The sequence below is a fragment of the Macaca thibetana genome, chromosome 16 (assembly GCF_024542745.1).
Source record: "Macaca thibetana thibetana isolate TM-01 chromosome 16, ASM2454274v1, whole genome shotgun sequence".
Lineage (NCBI taxonomy): Eukaryota > Metazoa > Chordata > Mammalia > Primates > Cercopithecidae > Macaca > Macaca thibetana.
Window position 1 is genome coordinate 57,640,753 of NC_065593.1, and position 24,824 is coordinate 57,665,576.

The window sequence follows — 24,824 nt, forward strand, 5'->3', positions numbered from 1 at the left end:
CCAAGGCACAGAGGTGGGTGGGGGCTGGGAGAGCCCCTGTTGGAGAGGCAGGGGAGGGCACCGGGGTCATCTCCCAGGGCAGGGTAGTGGGCCCGGCCTGACAGAGAGGCTGAGGGTGAGATGGGCACAGGTGGCCAGGACTACAGTGAATACCAGGGGCCTGTTGGGGGGTGGGCCTGGTGCAGCGGCTGCAGGTGGGCAGTATCCAGGCATGAGTGTGACCAGCAGGCAGGCATTGGAGCGAGGCTCAGCCACACCCCTTCTGCGGTCCCCCAACACTGGGCAGGTGCTCCCTTCAGCCGTGGTCCCCTCTGGCTTCTGTCCACCCCTCCTCCAGCAACTTCCACCCCAGCCAATGCGCACAGGCTCAGGGCCACCAGGGAGGACGAGGCTCACAGGCCTATCTGGGGGTGGCCTGGGGCTGATGTGGCCTCAGAACCCAACTGCTTTAGCTCCACAGCCTCAGGCCCTGCAGGGCAGGCAGGCAGTGCCCAGCACATGGGCTCTTGTCACCCCCCCGCTTCTCCCGGCTCATTGGTGCCAGCATGTGGTGTCCAGGGGTCTCATTCCTGGCACAACCCCTGCCAGGGGAGGACGGGCTCTGATGTGCCTGGGGTGCATCCAAGTTGCAAATTAGCTTCAGGGACACCTGAGAGAAGCCACATATCTTCGTTAGGAAGATACAGTTACTTTAAGTGATGCGATTATCTTCACTTCAGTTATTTTTTCTTTTGAATTAAAATGAACATTCATGTAATGAATTGGAGTTCTCATCTGGAGAGTAGCAAGGCCTGGATTCACCCTCCCACCGGAAACAGCTGAAAATCCAGGCAAAGGACAGGAGATGCTATAGCTGTGGGGATGCCAGGCCTTGGCCAAAGAAGGACAGTGACCCCTGGGTGGGAACAAGGTGCCGGGAGCCCTGGGGTAACCTCAGCTTTATGCCTGGCAACTTCCAGGCCGGGCACAGGGAGAGGTGGAGCCCAGCAGACTCCTTGAGTTGAGGAAGGTAGAGCTGAGAGTCCAGGGGGAGAATGAGGCTCAGGATTGTGGGACAGCACCCAGGAGGAGCTGGCAGACAGTGGGGGGTGCAGGGGCTCTCCCAGGACCACCGGGCGGGGGGCTACGCGGCTCTCCGGTGAGCACCAGGCTGAGCACAATCAGTGCACATGAGCAGGAAACCACCCAAAGGATTAGAGATAACAGTGCCAGATATTGCACAGGGCTGGAAACCAGTGCCTGTTCCTACCAACCAGACTAGAAAACCTCAGAATTCATAAGACATTGAATACTCCGAAGGGTTTGTCTCAAGGCCCAAGACCTATTAGCTAACTAGTTAATAGTTAGCTGTGGTCCACCTAAAACAAAAATCTTAAAAACAAGACCCCAAAGCATCTATTTTTTTTTTTTTTCTTTGAGACGGAGTCTTGCTCTGTCAGCCAGGCTGGAGCGCAGTGGCGCAATCTCAGCTCACTGTAACCTCCGCCTCCCAGGTTCAAGCAATTCTCCTGCCTCAGCCTCCCGAGTAGCTGGGATTACAGGCACCCGGCTAATTTTCGCATTTTTAGTAGAGATGCAGTTTCACCATGTTGGCCAGGCTGGTCTCAAACTCCTGACCTCAGGTGATCTGCCCACCTCGGTCTCCCAAAGTGCTGGGATTAAAGGTGTGAGCCTCTGCGCCTGGCTTCAAATTGTTTCCAAGTACACTTACTCCATCCCAGAACAAAGCCCAAAAATATTTAGGTAAAATTCACAATCCCTGGCAACTAGTGAAACATTAGCAGCCAAAGAAGCAAGAAAACAAGACCCACAAGGGAGAGAAAATCAATCAAAACTGACCCTGACCAGACACGGATGTTGGAATCAGCAACCAAAGACATTAGTTATTATAGTCCAGGTGCGGTGGCTCACGCCTGTAACCTCAGCACTTTGGGAGGCTGAGGAGGGCGCATCACGAGGTCAAGAGATCGAGACCATCCCGGCTAACATGGTGAAACCCCGTCTCTACTAAAAATACACAAAATTAGCCGGGCGTGGTGGCGGGTGCCTGTAGACCCAGCTGCTCAGGAGGCTGAGGCAGGAGAATGGCATGAACCCAGGAGGTGGAGCTCACAGTGAGCCGAGATTGTACCACTGCACTCCAGCATGGGTGACAGGGCAAAACTGTCTTAAAAAAAAAAAAGACCAGGAGTCTGAAACCAGCCTGGGCAAAATGGCAAGACCTCATCTCTACAAAAAGTAAAGAAATGGGCCAGGAGTGGTGGCTCATGCCTGTAATCCCAGCACTTTGGGAGACTGAGGTGGGTGGATCACCTGAGGTCAGGAGTCCAAGACCAACCTGGCGAACATGGTGAAACCCTGTCTCTACAAAAATACACAAATTTGTCAGGCATGGTGGTGGGTGCCTGTAATCCCAGCTACTCGAGAGGCTGAGGCAGGAGAATCGCTTGAACCTGGGAGGCAGAGGTTGCAGTGAGCCAAGATTGTGCCACTACACTCCAGTCTGGGCAACAGAGCAAGGCTCCATCTCAAAAAAAAAAAAAAAAAAAAAAAAAAAGATAAGGAGAAATCGGAGTGTGTATGTGTGTGTGTCCTCATTTTTACAGAAAGAAACACAGGAAGGATAAGTCCAGTGTGAGTGGAAAGGAGTCGAAGAAATAGTAGTAAAAGGGACCTTTCTCTGAGTATGCCTTTCAATATAGTTTTGATGTTTTAGAAAGTCAAAACTAACCCTAACCCTCACCCTATACATGTGAAAAAAAAATTAAGTCTGCAAACTTGGGTACAAAACTAAAGTTGAGGATAAACAGAAACAAATGAACCAAACTGCACGTTAAACTGATGTGGTGACCACACAGCAGAGAAAACCTGAGCCACCTTCCATGAGTGTGTTCTAAAGATAGAAAGAATCCCAAAAAAACTTTTTTTTTTTTTTTTTTTTTGAGACAGAGTCTCACTGTCACCTAGGCTGGAGCGCACTGGTGCAATTTTGGCTCATTGCAACCCTTGACTCCTGGGTTCAAGCAATTCTTGTGCCTCAGCCTCCCGAGTAGCAGGGATTACAGACGCGCGCCACCACGCCCAGCTAATTTTTGTATTTTTAGGAGAGAGGGAGTTTCACCATGTTAGTCAGGCTGGTCTCGAACTTCTGACCTCAGGTGATCCGTCCACCTTGGCCTCCCAAAGTGCTGGGATTACAGGTGTGAGCCACCACCCCCAGCCAAATCTTGATCTTTTTTAGAAGATGTGTTGTAAATGAGACAGAAGAGAAATACAGAATGGGAGAAAGAGAAGACAGCCAAGGTGATGGACTGAAACCGAAGGCATCGGTCATCAGTAGACCCATGCCTTTAAAACGATATACGTGCACACACACGTATGCATATCTGTATTTATATCATTTTAAATTTGGCCTGCTAAAAAAGCCTGAAAATGACAATAGCCCCAAAGTAATGAGGACACCTGATACTAAGATCTTGATCTCTAAATACCATTTACCCACTGACAAAACCAGGGCTCCCTACAAAACGTGCTTGATTCCAGGGTTGGGGCAGGGAAAGTACAGAAAACAAGGATGTGCTCAGAAAACAAAAACAAAAAAAAAACGGTGATGTGGGCCGGGCGCGGTGGCTCACGCCTGTAATCCCAGCACTTTGGGAGGCCAAGACGGGCGAATCACGAGGTCAGGAGATCAAGACCATCCTGGCTAACACGGTGAAACCCTCTCTCTACTAAAAAATACAAAAAACTAGCCGGGCGAAGTGGCGGGCGCCTGTAGTCCCAGCTACTCGGGAGGCTGAGGCAGGAGAATGGCGTGAACCCAGGAGGCGGAGCTTGCAGTGAGCTGAGATCCCGCCACTGCACTCCAGCCTGGGCAACAGAGCGAGACTCCGTCTCAAAAAAAAAAAAAAAAAAAAAAAAAAAACGGTGATGTGAACACAGGATCCAGACTACACGGAGTGGCTTGCACTGGCCAAATCTGGGACAATTTGAGCAACAAAATGAATCACAGCAGTAATGAGTTAAACATACATCGAACTAGCCGGGTACAATGGCTCATGCCTAGGAGGTCAAGGCAGGTGGATTACTTGAGCTCAAGAGTTCAAGACCAGCCTGAGCAACATGGTGAAACCCTATCTCTGCAAAAAATACGAAAATTAGCAGGTGTGGTGGTGTGTGCCTGTAGTCCCAGCTACTTGGGATGCTGAGGTGGGAGGATTGCTTGAGCCCAGGAGGTAGAGGTTGCAGTGAGTTAAGATCATGCCAATGCGGCCGGGCGCGGTGGCTCACGCCTGTAATCCCAGCTCTCAGGGAGGCAGAGGCGGGAGGATAGCTTGAGCCCAGGAGTTCGAGACCTGCCTGGGTAATATAGCGAGACCCCGTTCTCCACAAAAAGGAAAAAAAAAAAAAAAAAAAAAAAAAGACAAAAAGATCATGCCAATGCACTCCAGCCTGCGCAACAGAGCCAGACCCTGTCTCAAAAAAAAAAAAAAAAAAAAAAAAAAATCAAAACATCACATCAGGCTGGGCACGGTGGCTCACGCCTATAATCCCAGCCCTTTGGGAGGCCAAGGCAGGAGGACTGCTTGAGCCCAGGAGTTACAGACCAGCCAGGGCAACATGACAAAATCCCATCTCTACAAAAAAAAAAAAATTTTTTTTAATTAGATGAGTATGGCAGTGCTTGCCTATGGTCTCAGCTACCTGGGAGGCTGAGATGGGAGGATTGCTTGAGCCTGGGAGGTCAAGGCTGCAGTGAGCCATGACTGTGCCACTGTACTCCAACCTGGGCAACAGAGTGAGACCCTGTCTCGTAATATATATATATATATATATTTTATATATAAAATACAAATTATATGTATATACCCACACACACACACACACACACACACACACACATATATATAGTTGAAGGGTATCCACACTATCAGAATGGTGATGTGTGGAGCTCTGTAGGCTCTCTCCTCAGCAAAATAACCACAACTGGTGGAAACTTTTTAGTTTGAAAAGTCTCTGGAAATTTATTGAAAATCTCTGGAAATGTCCTAAGGGCGCACAGCAAAAGGAGAACTATTATTCAGGAGAATCTAGTAAATTCTGGCAAGATCAGTGGGTCACAGCACCTTGACCCCCTTTGCTCCCCCTGCTCAACATGATGGAAGCTCCACTCAGAGCAGAGGCAGCCACGGACACGGGCTCCCTTGTCCCCAGCGGCTGGCCTAGGGCTGCAACATCTCCCAGAGAGGGGCCGGCCGCCAGCACATCTCACCCCCGTGTTCGGTATTGCAGAAGCTCTGTTCTGAGCAAGAGAAGCTGGGAAGGCTAGGGCTGCCTTCTTTCAGCCAAGCCCTCTGTTGGGGTGAAAGCTCAACCCCAGGGCTGGTGGCTATGATCCCCCAGCCCCCTTACCCAAGCTTTCCTGTAGGGTGGAGAGTCCATGCCAGGAGAGGCCAGTTGAGAAGACCACGGGCTGCTGCCCCTGCTTAGGGTCCCATTCATAAGGCTGGTGTGCCACTCAAAGCAACGGCCTATGCCACTGCCAGCTGTGAAGGAGTGCTGGAGAGGGTCTACCAGGGGACAGTCAGGCCTCAAGAACACAGAGCTCCCCAGTCCTTCCCAGGGAAACCCAAGGGAACAAAGTTCAGGGGATGTCAAGCCCACTGCACCATCAAAACACAATGGAGGCTGGGTGTGGTGGCGCACATCTGTAATCCCAGCACATCGGGAGGCCGAGGCAGGTGGATGGAGGCTGGGTGTGGTGGTGCACACCTGTAATCCCAGCACATCGGGAGGCCGAGGCGGGTGGATGGAGGCTGGGCGTGGTGGCGCACATCTGTAATCCCAGCACATCGGGAGGCCGAGGCAGGTGGATGGAGGCTGGGCGTGGTGGCGCACACCTGTAATCCCAGCACATCGGGAGGCTGAGGTGGGTGGATCACTTGAGGTCAGGAGTTCGAGACCAGCCTGGCCAACATGGTGAAATCCCGGCTCTACTAAAAATATAAGAATTAGCCGGGTGTGATGGTGCATGCCTGTAATCCCAGCTACTCGGGAGGCTGAGGCAGGAGAATCGCTTGAACCTGGGAGGCAGAGGTTGCAGTGAGCCAAGATCGCGCCATTGCACTCCAACCTAGGCGACACAGCGAGACTCCGTGTCAAAAAAATAATAAAAATAAAATAAAATACAATAGAGATTTTGGTGGTAAACAATTTGGAGTGAGAATGGGGCAAAATTTTTGAAAATATAATAGCTGAAAATTTGCTAAATATGTTGAAAACACTGATTTATAGGTGCAAGAAGCTCAGCTCCCCACAAACAGATTGAATCCGAACAGAACCAGCGCCAGGCCTGCCCTGGACACGCTACTAACAACCAAAGAGAAAGAGAAAAGTCTTGAAATGGGGTTGGGGGTGGAGAACACCACACACAGGGTAGCAACGGTACAAATAATCTTTGGCCTCTCACAGAAGACAATGTGAAGTGGTTCTGTCCCCCAACGAACTACCCCCTTCTCACCGGCAACCTCGAATCTACTTCTGGTTTCTATGAATGTACCCATTCTAGGTATTCCATATAAGTGATTTCACTTATATGGAATTTATCCTTTTGTGGAAAGTCATTTATAAGGATAAAAATGTCAATCTTGAATTTTTTTTTTTTTTTTTTTTGAGATGGAGTCTCGCTGTGTCGCCCAGGCTGGAGTGCAGTGGCGCCATCTCGGCTCACTGCAAGCTCTGCCTCTCGGGTTCACGCCATTCTCCTGCCTCAGCCTCCCGAGTAGCTGGGACTACAGGTACCCGCCACCACGCCCGGCTAATATTTTGTATTTTTAGTAGAGATGGGGTTTCACTGTGTTAGCCAGGATGGTCTCGATCTCCTGACCTCGTGATCCGCCCACCTCAGCCTCCCAAAGTGTTGGGATTACAGGCTTGAGACACCACACCCGGCCCAATCTTGAATTCTATAGTTGGCAAAAAAAAATCTGTTAAAAACAAGGGTAAGATAGAGATATTTCTTTTCTTTTTTTTTTTTTCAGATGAAGTCTCACTCTGTCACCCAGGCTGGAGTGCAGGGGTGGGATCTCAGCTCACTGCAAACTCTGCCCCCCATATCCAAGTGATCCTCCTGCCTCAGCCTCCCGAGTACCTGGGATTACAGGCGCCTGCCACCACGCCTGGCTAATTTTTGTGTTTTTAGTACAGACAGGGTTTCACCATCTTGGCCAGGTTGGTCTTGAACGCCTGACCTCGTGATCCACCCACCTCAGCCTTCCAAAGTGCTGGGATTACAGGCATGAGCCACCGCACGCGGTCCTTTTTTTTCTTTTTTTTTTTGAGGCGGAGTTTCGCTCTGTCTCCCAGGCTGGAGTGCAGTGGCCGGATCTCAGCTCACTGCAAGCTCCGCCTCCCGGGTTTACGCCATTCTCCTGCCTCAGCCTCCCGAGTAGCTGGGACTACAGGCGCCCGCCACCTCGCCCGGCTAGATTTTTTTGTATTTTTTAGTAGAGACGGGGTTTCACCATGTTAGCCAGGATGGTCTCGATCTCCTGACCTCGTGATCCGCCCGTCTCGGCCTCCCAAAGTGCTGGGATTACAGGCTTGAGCCACCGCGCCCGGCCCTTTTATTTCTTTTTCTTTTTTCTTTCTTTTTTTTTTTTTTTTGAGATGGAGTCTCGCTCTATTGCCCGGGCTGGAGTGCAGTGGCACCATCTTGGCTCACTGCAACCTCCACCTCCTGGGTTGAAGTGATTCTCTTGCCTCAGCCTCCCGAGTAGCTGGAATTACAGGCATGCACCATCATGCCCAGATAATTTTTTTGTATTTTTCATAGAGACGGGGTTTCACCATATTGGCCAGGCTGGTTTCGAACTCCTGACCTCAAGTGATCTGTCCACTGTGGCCTCCCAAAGTGTTAAGATTACCGGTGTGAGCCACCAACCGGGCCAATATTTTCTTTTCTCTCTCTCTTTCTCTCTCTCTCTTTCTTTTCTTTCTTTCTTATCTTTTCTTTTCTTTCTTTTTTCTTTTCTTTCTTTCTTTCTTTCTCTTCTCTCTTTCTCTCTCTCTTCTTTCTTTTCTTTCTTTCTTCTCTTTCTCTTTCTTCTCTTTTTCTTTCTTTGATTTCTTCTTTTCTTTCTTTCATTTCTTTTTCTTTCTTCTCTTTCTTTCTTTTATTTCTTTTTCTTTCCTTTTTTGGGATAACATCTTACTGTTGCCCAGGCTGGAGTGCAGTGGTCCATCCATAGCTCACTGTAGTCCCCCAGGCTCAAGGGATCCTCTTGCCTCAGCCTCTCAAGTAGCTGGGACTATATAGCTGTGTACCGTCACACCTGGCTAGTTTTTATGTTTTACATTTTTTGTAGAGACAGGGTCTTGCTATGTTGCCCAGGCTGGTCTAGAATTTCTGGGCTTAAGCAATGCCCCTGCCTTGGCTTCCCTAAGTGTTGAGATTACAGGTGTGAGTCACCATGCCCAACCCAACCTAAATTTTCAGATAAATGAAAGCTGAGAGAATTCATCTCTATCAGACCCAGACTATAAGAAAGGCTAAAGGATGTTTTTTTAGCCTAAAAGAAAAAGATACCAGATGGAATTCAGATCTACAGAAAGGAAAAACACCTGGAAGTGGTAAATAAGCAGATAAACATAAGAAATATGCTTTTTGTTCTCTCATTATTTTCTTACAGGACAAAAAAAGTTTTGTAGGGTGGCCTTCGTAACTCTTTTAGCTGTAAAATATATGTCAACAAGGAACAAGGAAATATATGTCACCAAGGGCTCAAGGAAACTGTACTCATAAATTTATTACATTTCTTTTTTTTTTTTTTTTTTTTTTGAGACGGAGTCTCGCTCTGCCGCCCAGGCTGGAGTGCAGTGGCCGGATCTCAGCTCACTGCAAGCTCCGCCTCCCGGGTTTACGCCATTCTCCTGCCTCAGCCTCCCCAGTAGCTGGGACTACAGGCGCCCGCCACCTCGCCCGGCTAGTTTTTGTATTTTTTTAGTAGAGGTGGGGTTTCACCGTGTTAGCCAGGATGGTCTCGATCTCCCGACCTCGTGATCCGCCCGTCTCGGCCTCCCAAAGTGCTGGGATTACAGGCTTGAGCCACAGCGCCCGGCCAATTTATTACATTTCTACAGCTGAAAGTATGATAGAAAGAGGGAAGTGTCAGGCCGGGCGCGGTGGCTCAAGCCTGTAATCCCAGCACTTTGGGAGGCCGAGACAGGCGGATCACGAGATCAGGAGATCGAGACCATCCTGGCTAACACGGTGAAACCCCGTCTCTACTAAAAAATACAAAAAACTAGCCGGGCGAGGTGGCGGGCGCCTGTAGTCCCAGCTACTCGGGGGGCTGAGGCAGGAGAATGGCGTGAACCCGGGAGGCGGAGCTTGCAGTGAGCTGAGATCCGGCCACTGCACTCCAGCTTGGGTGGCAGAGCGAGACTCCGTCTCAAAAAAAAAAAAAAAAAAAAAAAAAAAAAAAGAAAGAGGGAAGTGTCAGGTGTGAATTGTAAAATATTAATTCTAAAGAGATTTGGAAAACTTAGGATGTATGTTGAGTAGCCCTAGAACAACTAGAAAGCAATAAAATGAAGTATCACTAAGAAGCCAATAGAGCATATAAAATAGAACACTAAAACAATACTATTTTATTATCCCAGAAGGCGGCAGGAAAGGAGCAGCAGAAGAACACAAAACAGAAGAGACAAGTAGAAACAAGAAGGGAGAGGACAGACATAAACTCAACCGTCATAACTGTGTTAAACGTAAATGGACTAAACATTCCAGTTAAAAGGAAGAGGATGATCAGAATAAAAACACAGTCTCAACTACATGTTGTCAAAAGAGTCAGATTTTAAATATACAGAGACAATTAGTTGAAAAAGAAAAATAAAAACAAATCCAAGAAAACAGAATTAAAAAGCAGGTCTAATTATATTGTTAATGGAAAAAATAGACTTCATGATAAAGAGAGGGTCTTGGAAGCTTAGCCAGTTCTGAGGGTCAACCCAGCCTGGCTCTGGCCACCGAGCCCATCACCTCCATTGCCCGGAGGGGGTGAGAAGGCAAAATCCAAAGGCAGGTGTCCCATCATGGGGAAGGAAGACACCCCAAGCCAGGGGCCTGGTGACCAGTTTTCCATCTACAAAAATAATAGAATTACAAAATTACATTGTTCCAAGAGCATTATATAAATGGAATCATATATACCTCTTGAGATCGGCCTTTCTGTTTCACTCAGCACAACTTTGAGAACCATCCATGTTGTTTTATGTATCCATAGTTTGTGCAAATAGGGACATTTCCGTCCTTTTTTTTTTTTTTTTTTTTTTTTTGAGACAGAGTCTCTCTCTGTCGCCCAGGCTGGAGTGCAGTGGTGCGATGTCAGCTTAGTGAAACCTCCACCTCCTGCCATTGCACTCCAGCTTGGGCAATAAGAGCAAAACTCCGTTTCAAAAAAAAAAAAAAAAAAAAAAAAAGCATAGATTATTGATTTGAGGTCTTTCTTCTTTTTTTTTTTTTTTTTTTTTTTTTGAGACGGAGTCTCGCTCTGTCACCCAGGCTGGAGTGCAGTGGCGCGATCTCAGCTCACTGCAAGCTCCGCCTCCCGGGTTCCGGCCATTCTCCTGCCTCAGCCTCCCCAGTAGCTGGGACTACAGGCGCCGCCACCTCCCCCGGCTAGTTTTTTTTTGTATTTTTTTAGTAGAGACGGGGTTTCACCGTGTTAGCCAGGATGGTCTCGATCTCCTGACCTCGTGATCCGCCCATCTCGGCCTCCCAAAGTGCTGGGATTACAGGCTTGTGCCACCGCGCCCGGCCGAGATCTTTCTTCTTTTCTAACATAGGTGTTGATACTTAAAACTTTCCTTTGTTTTTTCGAGACAAAGTCTCGCTCTGTCGCCCAGGCTGGAAAGCAGGGGCATGATCTCAGCTCACTGCAGCCTCCACCTCCTGGGTTCAAGTGAGTTTCCTGCCTCGGCCTCCCTAGTAGCTGGGATTACAGGCGCACGCCACCACACCCGGCTAATTTTTGTATTTTTAGTATTATGTATTTTTGTATTTTCACCATGTTGGCCAGGCTGGTCTCAAACTCCTGACCTCAGGTGATTCACCTGCCTCAGCCTCCTCAAGTGCTGGGATTACAGACATGAGCCACTGCACCCAGCCAAAATTTTCCTTTTAGGAATAAGTTTTGTTTATAATTGTTACATCTACTAATGAATGGACATGTTTATCATCATCAACTATGTGTATGGGCTGGGTGCAGTGGCTTACACCTGTAATCTCAGCACTTTGGGAGGCAAAGGTGGGAGGGTGGCTTGAGCCCAGGAGTTTGAAACCACCCTGGGTGACAGAGTGAGACCCTCATTTCTACAAAAAAAAAAAAAAAAAAAATTAGCTGGGCATGGTGGTGTGTTTCTATGGAGGCAGGAAACTCATTTGAACCCAGGAGGTGGAGGCTGCAGTGAGCTGAGATCATGCCCCTGCTTTGCAGCCTGGGCGACAGAGCGAGACTCTGTCTCGAAAAAACAAAGGAAAGTTTTAAGTATCAACACCTATGTTAGAAAAGAAGAAAGATCTCAAATCAATAATCTACGCTTTTTTTTTTTTTTTTTTTTTTGAGACGGAGTTTTGTGTTTCTATGGTATCTATGGTCCCAGCTCCTTGAGAGGCTGAGGCAGGAGGACCGCTTGAACTCAGGAAGTTGATGCTACAGTGAAGCCATGTTCACATCACTGCACTCTAGCCTAGGTGACAGAGCAAGACCCTGCCTCAGAAAAAAAAAAAAAAAAAAAAAAAAAAAAAAAGGCCGGGCGCGGTGGCTCATGCCTATAATCCCAGCACTTTGGGAGGACGAGGCGGGCGGATCACGAGGTCAGGAGATCGAGACCATCCTGGCTAACACGGTGAAACCCCGTCTCTACTAAAAATACAAAAAATTAGCCGGGCATGGTGGTGGGCGCCTGTAATCCCAGCCACTGGGAGGCTGAGGCAGGAGAATGGCATGAACCCAGGAGGCGGAGCTTGCAGTGAGCCCAGATGGCACCACTGCACTCCTGCCTGGGCAACAGGGCGAGACTCCGTCTCAAAAAAAAAAAAAAAAAAAAAAAAAAGAAAAAGGAAAAAAGTCTGTATGTGTCTCTGGTGATATATTTCATCTTCATGTCTATTTTGTCTGATATTAGTATAACCATTCCAGTTCTCTTTGGGGTACTGTTTGTATGGTATATCTTTTCTCTTATTTTCACTTTCAACCTGTTTGTGTCTGTGAGTCTAAAGTGTGTAGATTGCGGCCAGGTGAGGTGGCTCACACCTGAAATCCCAGCACTTTGGGAGGCCGAGGCGGGCAGATAACCTGAGGTCAGGAGTTCGACACCACATAGTGGCTGGGCGAGGTGACTCACGCCTGTAATCCCAGCACTTTGGGAGGCCAAGGCGGTGGATCACCTGAGGTCGGGAGTTCGAGACCAACCTGGCCAACATGGTGAAACCCCATCTCTACTAAAAATACAAAAATTAGCCAGTCATAGTGGTGGGTGCCTGTAATCCCAGCTACTTGGGAGGCTGAGGCAGGAGGATCACTTGAACCCAGGAGTTAGAGGTTGTAGTGAGCCAAGACTGTGCCATTGCACTCCAGCCTGGGCAACAAGAGTGAAAGTCTGTCTCAAAAAAATAAATAAAAAATAAGGCGTTTAGAATGTAAAGAACATATAGTTGGATCTTGTTTATTTCTTAACCCACTCTGAAAATCTTGGCCTATTACTTGGAGTGTTCAATTCATTACCATTTAATAGTATTATTGATACAGTTAGAGTTACATATGCCACTGGTTTTTTTGTTTGTTTAGTTTTTGCTTTGTTTTGTTTGAGACAGAGTCTTGCTCTGTCACCCTGAATGGAGTGGAGTGGAGTGATGTCAGCTCACTGCAACCTCCGCCTTCTTGGTTCAAGAGATTCTCCTGCCTCAGGCTTCCCAGTAGCTGGGATTACAGAGGCCTGCCACCACGGCCGGCTAATTTCTTTCTTTTCTTTTCTTTTTCTTTTTTTTTTGAGATGGAGTCTCACTCTGTCACCCAGGCTGGAGTGAGTTGGTGCAATCTTGGCTCACTGCAACCTCTGCCTCCCGTGTTCAAGCGATTCTCTTGTCTCAGCCTCCCAAGTAGCTGGGGTTACAGGCTCACGCCACCATACTCTGATAAATTTTGTACTTTTAGTAGAGACGGGGTTTCTACTAAATTAGCCCTACGCCCGGCTAATTTCTGTATTTTTACAAAAATTATGTATTTCGTATGTATTTTTTTATTCCTCTGTTCTTCCGTTATTGCCTTTGTTGTGTTAAATGGATATTTTCCACTCTACCACTTTAATTTCGAATATATATATGAAATATATACCTCATGATCCACCCGCCTCGGCTTCCCAAAGTGCTGGGATTACAGGTGTGAGCCACTGTGCCCAGCCTACTTATTATTTTTATTAAGACGGAGTCTCACTCTGTTGCCCAGGCTGGAGTGCAATGGCGCAATCTCTGCTCACTGCAACCTTTACCTGCTAGGTTCAAGCGATTATCCTGCCTCAGCCTCCCAAGTAGCTAGGATTACAGGCACCCATCACCATGTCCAGCTAATTATTGCATTTTTAGTAGAGACAGGGTTTCACCATGTTGGTCAGGTTGGTCTCGAACTCCTGACCTCAGGTGATCTGCCCACCTCAGCCTCCCAAAGTGCTGGGATTACAGGCGTGAGCCACCGTGCCGAGTCTTTTTCTTTTTTTTTTTGAGACAGAGTCTCACTCTGTCACCCAGGCTGGAGTGTAGTGGTGCGATCTCAGCTTACTGTAAGTTCCGCCTCCTAGGTTCACGCCATTCTCCTGCCTCAGCCTCCCCAGTAGCTGGGACGACAGGCGCCCGCCACCTCGCCTGGCTAATTTTTTGTATTTTTAGTAGAAACGGGGTTTCACCGTGTTAGCCAGGATGGTCTCGATCTCCTGACCTAGTGATCTGCCCGCCTCAGCCTCCCAAAGTGCTGGGATTACAGGCGTGAACCACCACGACTGGCCATGTTCTTGTTTCTTTGTATGTCTCATAATTTCTAAATTGATACTACTTTAGATAATATATTGTAGAATGGAAACTCCGGATTCGAACCCACTGGTTGGTGGTGGTTTTCGTTGGCTTAGTGACTTGCTCGGATGAATTCTGCAGGGTGTTTCCCCTGCAGGCTGTGTCTACAGATGTGTTTGTAAGTTAAAAAAAGAATTATTTTCTATAACATTTAAGTCTGGCTTCCTAAGACTGGCCCCGGGGTCAGTGTAGCATAATGGATAATTACTGGTTTGAATACTCTGCTTTCTCTTCAGATCATATAAATCTTTTGCCTTTTACAATTACTGGTTCGATATTGTGCTTAAACATTCTGAACCACTAGGGCCTCCAGCCTCTGCTGATGGTGCTGTGTGGGATGTGGGTGCATTTGGAATTCAGGCAGTTTACAATTTGGCCTTGGCTTTTACTTTTTGCTTGTATAAAGCCTCATGTTCAGCCAGGGCGGTGGACAGCTGGGGTCCTCGCCTGTCTTTCCATAGTGTGCACCCAGCCTTGCAGACCACCAGGGACACCTGGCCACCTCTGAAGACCACCGAGGCTGTTCTATTTGCGAATGCAGAAAATCTGAGGCAGGTCTCAGTTAATTTAGAAAGTTTATTTTGCCGAGGTTGAGGCCGTGCCCATGACACAGCCCCAGGAGGTCCCAACGTGTGCCCGAGGTGGTCGGAGCACAGCTTGGTTTTATACGTGTTAGGGAGACGTGAGACATCAATCATACATGTGAGATAAACACTGCAGCCAGCAGCGGTGGCTTACGCCTGTAATCCCAGCACTGTGGGAGGCCGAGGCGGGCGGATCACCTCATATCAGGAGTTCCAGACCAGCCTAGCCAACGTGGTGAAACCCCGTCTCTACTTAAAATACAAAAATTAGCTGGGTGTGTTGGTGGGTGCCTGTAATCCCAGCTATTTAGGAGGCTGAGGCAGGAGAATCGCTTGAACCCGGCAGGCAGAGGTTGCAATGAGCCAAGATCGCGCCACCGCACTCCAGCCTGGGTCAGAAAGCAAGCCTCCGTCTCAAAAAAAAAAAAAAAAAAAAAAAAAATTGATTCGGTCTGGAAAGGTGGGACAACTTAAAGCAAAAGCCATGGGGGAGGGAGCTTCCTGGGCACAGATAGGTGATACACAAACGGTTACAATGTTTTTTTGTTGTTGTTGTTTTTTTTTTTGAGACGGAGTCTCGCTGTGTCTCCCAGGCTGGAGTGCAGTGGCGTGATCTCGGCTCACTGCAAGCTCCGCCTCCCGGGTTCACGCCATTCTCCTGCCTCAGCCTCCCAAGTAGCTGAGACTACAGGCGCCCGCCACCTCGCCCGGCTAGTTTTTTGTATTTTTAGTAGAGACGGGGTTTCACCATGTTAGCCAGGATAGTCTCCATCTCCTGACCTCGTGATCCACCCGCCTCGGCCTCCCAAAGTGCTGGGATTACAGGCTTGAGCCACCGCGCCCGGCCGGTTACAATGTTTTGAGTTTCTGATTAGCCTTCTTTTTTTCTTTTCCCTTTTGATCAGTCTTGCTCTGTCGCCAGGCTGGAGTGCAATGGCATGATCTCAGCTCACTGCAACCTCCGCCTCCCGGGTTCAAGCGATTCTCCTGCCTCAGCCTCCCGAGTAGCTGGGACTACAGGCGCCCGCAACCACGCCTGGCTAGTTTTGCATTTTTACTAGAGACAGGGTTTCACCGTGTTAGCCAGGCTGGTCTTGAACTCCTGGTCTCAATGTGCACCACCGCACCCAACCTCCTGATGAGGCTTTTCAAAGGAGGCGGTCAGATGTGCATCTATCAGTGAGCAGAGGGTGACTCTGAACAGAGCGGGACGCAGGTTTGCCCTGAGCAGCTTCCAGCCTGAGCTTTCCTTAGTGATTCTGGGGGCCCAAGAGATTTTGGTTTCCCATGTTTTATGTACTGAATGTTCTGGTTCAACTTTCGACTTCGCTCTCAGATATGGAGAGCTCTGACAAAGCTTCGTTTTGCATCTGTCGGGTCTCAAATGCCTTCAGTTTAAAATAACCTTCACATCCACTCTGGGGTTCCGAGTGGGTCCCCACAGCTCGAAATCACCCAAGGAGGGTCCACGGGGTGGAGGAAAGTCGATGAAAGGTTGGCGGCTGCGGAAACCCAGGGCGGGCAAGGAGGGTCCCTGGAGGTTGATTTTCCGCAACGGATCGGCTTTCCGAGGCGGCAGGTGCGTGGGTTCGAGGCAGGGCTCTGGGGCCGCTTTAGGCGAGAACCGGATGAAGCCCTGAATTCGAACCCGGGGGTTGGGCAGCGCTGGGCCTCAGCGCCCACGGTCTACCCGCGGCCCGGGCCTTACGTGCGCCTCAGCGAGGCCCAATTTCCACAGAGCCGGTGCCTCGTTTCCAGCGAGCTGTCGGTGAGTCCCGGCGAGTCCCGACCCCTCTCTAGCCACGGCCTGACGGGCACAGTGTTGACCTCGTCCTCTGACCTCCGACCCCGCGCCGCGACCTCTCGTCGCCGGTCCCCTCGGAGCCGGGCGCGGTTTCCGGGGAACGCGTTTCCCGCCGCACCGTGGGCCGCCCGGACCGCGCAGGACGGGGCACCTTCCGGTGGCGGCGCGGAGCCCTGGGCCCGGCTGCGGCCCGGCGGCGGCCCCGGCGCTGTGCGCGCGTTCGCGGCGGCCCGGGAGCGGCAGGGGCCCCGGGCGGCGGCGAGGCCGGAGCGGGGCGGGCCCGGGACACCGGCTCCCGGCGCCCTGGGAGCCAAAGGCGCGCGGCGGACACGGCGGGGCCCTCGCGCGGTGAGGACGCGTAGGCGTGTGGGCTCCTGTCACTTCACATCGCGAACGCTGGCCGCCGCGTGGCTCTGGCCGAGTCTCGCGAGGGGCGCCCCTGTGGCGTTTCGAGCCCGCCGGGCCGCCTGCGGAGAGGGAAGCTCTGCCCTTCCCCTGGCCTGGCGCGGAGCCAGTTCTCCCGGGAAGGGGCCGGGGGTCCTCGCAGGGCCCGGCCGCGGCGTGACCCTGCCGGGGTCCGAACTTCACCGCAGGGCGGCCTGATCAGGGCCAGGCCCGTGGGGACGCTGGCGCCACGGTGTCTTCCCCCTTCACGCCACTCCTACCAGGCCGACATCGAGTCTCGCTCCCCAGGGAGGGTCAAGGTCCAGGGGTCCAGCGGCTGCCCCGAGGTCCGCTAGGAGGTGGCGGCACTGGAGCGGCCTTTCTCCAGCCTGCACCCACCCCGCCTTGAGTGCCCCTGCGTGTGACCAACGGTGGAACCGGAGCGGCCTTAGAGACTGACCGCTGCCTCTGAGTTGAGTCTTAAGCCCCTCGTTGGGCCTGGCTGAGCCCCCGGTCTGCACCTTTCCCCCAGCCTGGAGACGATGCCAAAGCTGCAGGGCTTCGAGTTCTGGAGCCGCACCCTGCGTGGCGCCCGCCACGTGGTGGCCCCCATGGTGGACCAGAGCGAGCTGGCCTGGAGGCTGCTGAGCCGGCGCCACGGAGCCCAGCTCTGCTACACGCCCATGCTGCACGCCCAGGTCTTCGTCCGCGACGCCAACTACCGGAAGGAGAACCTGTACTGCGAGGTGTGCCCCGAGGACCGGCCCCTCATCGTGCAGGTGCGCGGGAGGGGCTGTGGCGGCGGCAGCGGTTGGGTCCCGGGCCCTGGAATGCCTGGGGAAAAACCCTTCCCTCTGTGGCCGGACATCACTTCCAGCCTTTCCAGACAGCTCAGTTCCAGGAGGAGAGGGAGAAGGTGGCACCAGGCGTGTAGAGCCCACATGGCCACAGCAGTGGTTCCTGTGGTGGAGCCAGGGCTGCCAGGTGCACCTCCCAGAATCCAACCCTATTCTCCAGGAGCTGGATGAGGCAGCTGGGGTGCTGTGAGGTTCGCAGCCCTGCTGGGGCCTCTGGATTGCTGCTTCTCACACTCACACTCCCTCTTCAGAGCGAGTAGAGATGGCTCTGCTCTTCAGAAGTCAGTGATTGTGGCTTCTGCCACAGTTCAGAAAATCTGTAAATCCGGGTGGTTTGGGGACTCCTCCTGGCTTTGTCATAGTGTAAGCCTTCGCAGGACAGGGCACCCTCCTGCGGTGAACCTGGGCCCACACCCTCCTGGGGTCACACTGGACCTCTCGTAGGGCTGGGCAGCAAGGGACTAGCGCCTGGCTGGGTGCAGCGCTGACTCCTGCGTCTTCTCCAGTTCTGTGCCAATGACCCGGAAGTGTTTGTTCAGGCGGCTCTCCTGGCTCAGGATTACTGTGACGCCATTGACCTGAACTTGGGCTGCCCACAGATGATAGCCAAGAGAGGTGAGCTCCATGTGGAGCATGGGGGCACCCGGGGCAGGGGCCAGAGCCAGCTCAGTGCAGCCCCAGGTGTGGTGAGCTTGGAGGATGGCAGGCCTTGCCTCTGTCGTGACTGGCTCAGGCTGGAGCCAGCCGTCCTCTGTGCTCTGCCTCTGGAGGGTGGCTATCCTCAGGCCTTCGGGGCTGGGGGCTGAGCCCTACTGGCTCTCCCTTCCCTCAGGGAGCTCCCTCTGCATAAACATGATTGCTGATACAGGGTCCCCGCCACCCCCTTGCACTGCTGTGTGTGGGGCTGAGCCTGTCTACCTCCCTGGGCCCCTGAGGAGGTGTTACTTGGTCCCAGACCGTGGGGCGGTGGGGGTTCCATTCAGCACCTTCTGAGCTTAGGCAGCTGGGCAAATAGAGCCCCTGAATCTGATGCCGACAAACCACTGCTCTGACTGTCCCACTGCCCCAACTAGAGACACTGCTGGTTCTGGGGACCTACGTCTGGCCTGGCAGGGCAGCTTCTGGCCTGCGTGGATGGAGGAGAGGGTGCAGAGGGGGTGCAAGGCCTCGGCTCCACCAGCCTTAACACAGGTGCCAGCCAGGCCATGCTTGCTCTTTGCAGGTCACTATGGTGCCTTCCTGCAGGATGAGTGGGACCTGCTCCAAAGAATGAGTGAGTTGGCTGGGTGGGTGGTGAAGGACCCCCAGAGACCCTCGAGAGGGACACATGGGCACTGTCTACTTGGTTGGGGCTTAGGAGAGGACAGGCGCTGGCAGGAGATCTCAGCAGCACCCTGGGGCTTCCTGCTCAAAGCAGCCTCTCTGCTGGAAGGAGGTGGCTGTGAAGTTGCCTGTCCTGTGCCACCCACCCCTTAAAACCAGACAGTAGGTGCCAGGACAGAGTCCTTGCTCGGGCCCAGCCCCAGATGTCCTGGGAGATAAAGCTGGCCTCGGCCCTGCTTGTTTGAACTTGGGAGGGCTGGGGGAATGGCGGAGGGAGCCTGCCCAGCAACCTGAGGGAGACACCCAGATGGTGGCCCAGGCTGCCTCCCAACCTCCCAGCAAAGCTGCCTGGACTCCGCTATCTGCGGGGCCCTGGGCTCTGGGGCTTGGCCGCTAAAGTGGGAACACCATGGCCCCCTCGGAAGCTGCCTTTCTTCTCCCCAGTTTTGCTGGCCCACGAGAGACTCTCTGTTCCTGTCACGTGCAAAATCCGTGTCTTCCCGGAGATTGACAAGACCGTGAGGTACGCCCAGATGCTGGAGAAGGCCGGTTGCCAGGTGAGCCCTGGTCTCGCGGAGGTGTCGTGGGCCTTGGCTGGGCCTTTGCGCAGAGGACACAGCTGAGGCTCTTCCTGTGTCCACTCAGACACTGTGCACTGTCGGCCTCATGGGGGCAGTGGCCCTCCTGACTGGCCTGCCCCCACTGACTCTGAGTGCCACCACCCCAAGCCCAGGCCTTCGCAACATAAACTGCTTTCCTGGCTCCAGAGTTTTGTCCCTGTGGATAGAGTAATGTCAGCATCTCTACCATGTTTCTAGTGTCACAGAGGCCGGCAGGGCCTCCTTTGGGGATACTCAGCATCCAGTCTCCCTAGAGGGTCAGGAAGGGGCCAACAGGCTGTCAGCAGAGCTGCTCCCCTGCCTGGGTCCCCTGCACACCGAGCCTGGCCTGGGGCAGGCCTGGATGGGCTGCTGTCTCCAGGGGTGCCCCTCAAGACACTCAACCTTCTGAAGGCAGACAGCAACCCTGGTGACCCAGGGATGAGCTTGCACAGGGGCTGCTGGGCCCAGGCCCCACTTTCCCCCTGTGCCCCACCAGCCTGGAGCTAGTCCCTCCACACCTTTGGCCTTGGGCAGTGGGGATGCTGCCACTTCCTGGCCTGACTCTTGCATGGGCCTGGGCAGCACATGCAGCCTGAGGCTCCCACAGAGTGCAGAGCCTTTGGGGCAGGCCCCAGATGGTCTTTCCTCAGCCCTGCTTCAGGAGCTGAGATGGTGAGGGAAAGGTCCCTGGAGTCGGGCATGGGGCACAGGGCTTGGAGGGGCAGAGGGGGCTCGGAGGGGTGGAGTGGGGGTGAAGGGGGCACGGACGGGCACAGGGGACTCTGAGGGGCGGAGGGGGCACAGAGGGGGCTCAGAGGGGTGGAGCAGAGGCAGAGGGGGCATGGAGGGGCGGAGGGGGCTCTGCGGGGTGGAGGGGGCTTGGAGGGGCGGAGGGGCCTGGAGGGGCGGAAGGGGCTCTGAGGGGTGGAGGGGGCTTGGAGGGGTCAAGCGACGGCTGGTCTGTCCTAGTTGCTGACGGTGCACGGGCGCACCAAGGAGCAGAAAGGGCCCCTGTCAGGCGCAGCGTCCTGGGAGCACATCAAGGCTGTGCGGTGAGTGGGTGTGGGCGGTGGGTGGCACAGCCCTCAGTCCTTGGGGCTTTGCTAGAGGGTCCAAGCTCCACACCGCAGGGTGCTCGGCTCACCTGATGCCCATGACCACTGAGGGGGCTAGGGCCGTGGCTGGGGGCAGCATCGCCTGGGAGCAGAAGCTCCCTGTCATGATGGAGTCAGGGCTGTCCGGGGCCTGGTGGTGTGCTGGGCAGGTGGAGGGACAGGTGTTTCTCTGTCAACAGGAAGGCTGTGGCCATCCCTGTGTTTGCTAATGGGAACATCCAGTGCCTGCAGGATGTGGAGCGCTGCCTCCGGGACACGGGTGTGCAGGGCGTCATGAGTGCAGGTGGGCAGGGCCCGGGACAGCAGCTGGGGCCCCATGCACAAGGCCTGATGCCACCACCCAGGTCGGTCCTTCCCAATGCCTACTGCCCTCCCCACCGCGCTGTTCGCAGATGGTGTTCATCAATCCCAGTCTGCTCTGAGGGGCCTGACCTGGCCTTGTCCCTTGTGAGGTGGCACAGGAGGGTGTCCTGAGTGTCCAAGTCTTTCCTATGCCATCCACCTGGAGCAGCCCTTGAGGCGTCCTTCCTCCCCTTCCTCCCACAGAGGGCAATCTGCACAACCCCGCTCTGTTTGAGGGCCGGAGCCCTGCAGTGTGGGAGCTGGCCGAGGAATACCTGGACATCGTGCGAGAGCACCCCTGCCCGCTGTCCTATGTCCGGGCCCACCTCTTCAAGCTGTGGCACCACACGTGAGTCGCCCCCTAAGGCGGAAGCCACGTTGGGGGGTTGCCCAGGCAGATACCGTCAGAGCCCACCTGGGGCATTTAGCAGGTTTTGTCAAAACAACTTGCTGCTAAGTCAGGTCTTGAGGGGCTGGGGTGACAGGAGTGGAGTTGGACAAGAAGAGACACAGGTCCCTGTGTGCCCAGTGCTCAGCCTGGGGCCTGATGGTGGAGCCGGGAGCCCAGCCTGCATGACGGGGCCTCTGTCTCAGGCTGCAGGTGTACCAGCAGCTGCGAGAGGAGCTGGCCAAGGTGAAGACCCTGGAGGGCATCGCTGCCGTGAGCCAGGAGCTGAAGCTGCGGTGTCAGGCAGGCGCTGGGGCTGGTGGGAGCCTGGCCTTGCGGGGGGTGAGGGCCAGGGGCCATGACCAGGGCCTTGGGCTTTTGCAGGAGGAGATATCCAGGCAGGAGGGAGCGAAGCCCACCGGCGACTTGCCCTTCCACTGGATCTGCCAGCCCTACATCCGGCCGGGGTGAGAGCCCAGCCAGCCCTGGGCAGTGATGTGCGCCAAGGTGTGGGCTCTACCCTGTGCCCACAGTGCTGCGCCTGCGCCGCTTGTCCTCAACCATTATGGCCAGTCAGCTCCTGCCCGAGGGAAAGGAGGAGGGAGGTTTCAGCTCCAAGCAGCACACACCTGCCATGTGCCCCTCGGTGTCCTAGGTGGCGGGTGCTGGTGACTCAGCTGTATCCTCCCTCAGTGGACACTGAGATTTTAAATCTTTTCTTCCATAAGATACTTCTCTGAGCTCCTCTGATCCTGGAGTTGCCCATGGGTCAGTAGCTTGACCCCAGCTTCTGCTGGGTTCTCAGAGGTGAGGCCATCTGTGGCCACAGCCCTGCCTGGAGCTGGTGGCTCAGAGCTTGGGGCTGCCCGAGCTGTGGACTCCATCTCGGAGGCCCCAGACTCCCTAGTGGCCACTTCTGAGTGGGCTGCGCACTGCCCATGCTCCTCACAGCAACAGCACTCACCATGGCCGCCTGGCGCCTCCTCACCCTGGGGCCCCACCCGGGCTCAGGCCCGTGTGGCTGTGGCTGCTGGCCTCTCACAGTGTCCTTGGGCTCTGCCCGCTGTCCTCCCCTCAGGCCCAGGGAGGGGAGCAAGGAGAGGGCGGGTGCACGCAGCAAGCGGGCCCTGGAGGAGGAGGAGTGTGGCACGGAAGTCCTGTCCAAGAACAAGCAGAAGAAGCAGCTGAGGAACCCCCACAAGACCTTCGACCCCTCTCTGAAGCGTAAGTGCTGCTTCTGCTGATGGGCCCGAGAGAGCCTCTTCATCACCCCCATCCTCCCTGTTGCCAGTGACAGGAACCTATACTTGCGGTCAGCAAGGCTCAAGGCCCAGAGCTGGAAGCAGATGCCTGGGGGCCTTGGCAGAGTGGTCAGCCAGACTTGGGGCCTGAGCACAGGGAACCTGTGCAGGCCACAGCCCAGGCATGTGGGACATGGGCTCAGTGAGTCAGATGGGGCTGTGGGACAAGCCCCTCAGCCAGGTGCCACCCAGGTGGCCACCGAGGGGCTTGTCTACAGCTCAGGGCCTCGGGTCCCTGCAGCTGTCCCTGCCCAGCCTCACACAGGACACCTGAGAGGGAGGCTGGGGTCCCCGCGAGTGTGTGCTGGGCCAAAGGTGCCAGCAGGGTGGGCTGGGAGAGATGGGATGAGGCTGCTCACCCCTCTCCTCTTGGCCACCAGCGGCAAGGCCTCAGCCCAGTGCCGTCTCCCCTGAGACCCCTGTGCCGTATCCTGGGCCAGCTCATCTGGGCCCTCAGCAGGTGGCAGCCTCCCAGATTTCTCTGACAGCTTTACAAGCTGCAGGGAAGACCAGCGATGACCCTGAAACCTTCCCATGTAACCCCCAGGGCGCTGGCCAGTCCACAAGCAGCTGCCACGTCAGCCCGGTGCCAGCAGTCCCCGCCTGCCACACTGCCCCCTAGGCCACCGCATGAGGCAGCTGGGAGAGGCAGGAAGTCAGTCTTTGGGTTGAATTCTTCATTTGACCCTTCTTGGCCCTTTTGCTTGGGAGACCTGGAACTGAAGGGCATGGAACCCCCCTTGGACCCTGTGGGCGGGAAAACAACTCCCCTTGTCCCTGCCTGGGGGTGGGACAGACGAGGCTGCTTGTCCTGCTGGGGCCCCCCAGACCACCTGCTTCGTGTCCGTTTCCTGCAGGATGGTGCCCCCCGCATCCCCTCACCCATTGCTCGCAGAAGGAAAAGCAGATGTGGCCAGCCTGTATCCTCTGCCCTCCCTGAGCCTCCTGGCCTGGCTGGCCACAGCTGGCACAGACGCTGTCAGCAGGCTCCATGCAGGTGGACGGGGCAGCCCCCACAGCCAGGCCACCCCGGCCCTCACTCACCAGCACCCTTTTGTTCTTTTCCTAGCAAAATATGCAAAGTGTGACCAGTGTGGAAACCCAAAGGTGAGTGGGTTCTGGCCACCAAGGCTTCAGCTCTGGTGGGTGGGCAGGGTGGTCTCCGCACTCGGGGTAGCAGGTCTGGTGCCCGCCCAGCTGGGTTTGCAGTGTGGCCCAAGGTGGCATGGATGCCTCAGGACGGCTCCTTGCTTCCAGCCAAGCCCCTGCCCAGGACTGGAGTGGGAATAAGTCTGGGTGGTTGGGTGAGGGAGAGGCACCTGGCTTGGGGGCGGTCCCCAGGGCTACATCCAGGCCGTGGGCACCTGGCAGAGACTTTCCCAGCGGGGCTGCTCCCCTGCTGGCCAGCCTGGCCCCAGGAGTGGTGCTGGCCACAGGCTCCCGAGCTTTTCTGTGCCCAGGGCAACAGATGTGTGTTCAGCCTGTGCCGCGGCTGCTGCAAGAAGCGAGCCTCCAAAGAGACTGCGGACTGCCCAGGTGAGGGCGCCTGCCCCCCGCCCCGCAGCAGGCAAACAGGCCCCTCCGCCTCCTGACCCCCCGACTCCTCTCACTCGCTCTGCCAGGTCACGGATTGCTTTTTAAAACCAAACTGGAGAAGTCTCTGGCCTGGAAAGAGGCCCAGCCTGAGCTGCAGGAGCCTCAGCCGGCAGCACCCGGAACACCAGGTGGCTTCTCCGAAGTCATGGGCAGTGCCCTGGCCTGAAGGCCCAGAACCCCCACCCCCAGGACTGCTGCTGGAGCCTGGACACGTCCTACTTAAGGAAACGCCTTTTACTCAGGGAATCTCCTGCTACTTAATGTGGAAAGACACGCCCATGCCCCCCTTCGGCCCACTCTGGGGCCTGGAGATGCTGCAGTGGGGAGCAGGCCCCAGGCTGGACCTGCCCTGTCCTCAGCACGCGTGTGCAAAAGCGAACAATAAATCATTTCAAAGATGCAA

The 24,824-nt window shown here is 54.1% G+C and overlaps 1 protein-coding gene and 1 long non-coding RNA gene across 5 annotated transcripts in view; one reads left to right on the top strand and one right to left on the bottom strand.

Moving 5' to 3' along the window:
• The window catches only part of LOC126939083 (uncharacterized), a 100,414-nt gene extending 92,783 nt beyond the window's left edge, over positions 1 to 7,631 (bottom strand). Inside the window, exon 1 of the long non-coding RNA XR_007720306.1 lies at positions 7,556 to 7,631. This is a non-coding gene — a long non-coding RNA (uncharacterized LOC126939083). The remainder of the gene's footprint in view (positions 1 to 7,555) is intronic.
• A 9,773-nt stretch (positions 7,632 to 17,404) lies between these two features.
• On the top strand, positions 17,405 to 24,821 carry DUS1L (dihydrouridine synthase 1 like). Of its 4 annotated transcripts, none has more exons than XM_050764037.1 (13): positions 17,405 to 17,676; positions 18,261 to 18,369; positions 18,977 to 19,027; positions 19,522 to 19,634; positions 20,649 to 20,731; positions 20,974 to 21,077; positions 21,341 to 21,485; positions 21,731 to 21,827; positions 21,909 to 21,991; positions 22,603 to 22,748; positions 23,895 to 23,932; positions 24,286 to 24,361; positions 24,448 to 24,821. In XM_050764037.1, the coding sequence occupies exons 1-13, from the start codon at positions 17,440 to 17,442 to the stop codon at positions 24,585 to 24,587; spliced, it is 1,422 nt and encodes a 473-aa protein (XP_050619994.1). In that variant the 5' UTR covers positions 17,405 to 17,439; the 3' UTR covers positions 24,588 to 24,821. The 4 variants fall into 4 exon arrangements, with proteins under 4 accessions (XP_050619994.1, XP_050619995.1, XP_050619997.1 ...); XM_050764038.1 differs by having other exon boundaries at positions 24,294 to 24,361; XM_050764040.1 differs by lacking the exons at positions 21,731 to 21,827; positions 21,909 to 21,991.
• Positions 24,822 to 24,824: the final 3 nt, after the last annotated feature.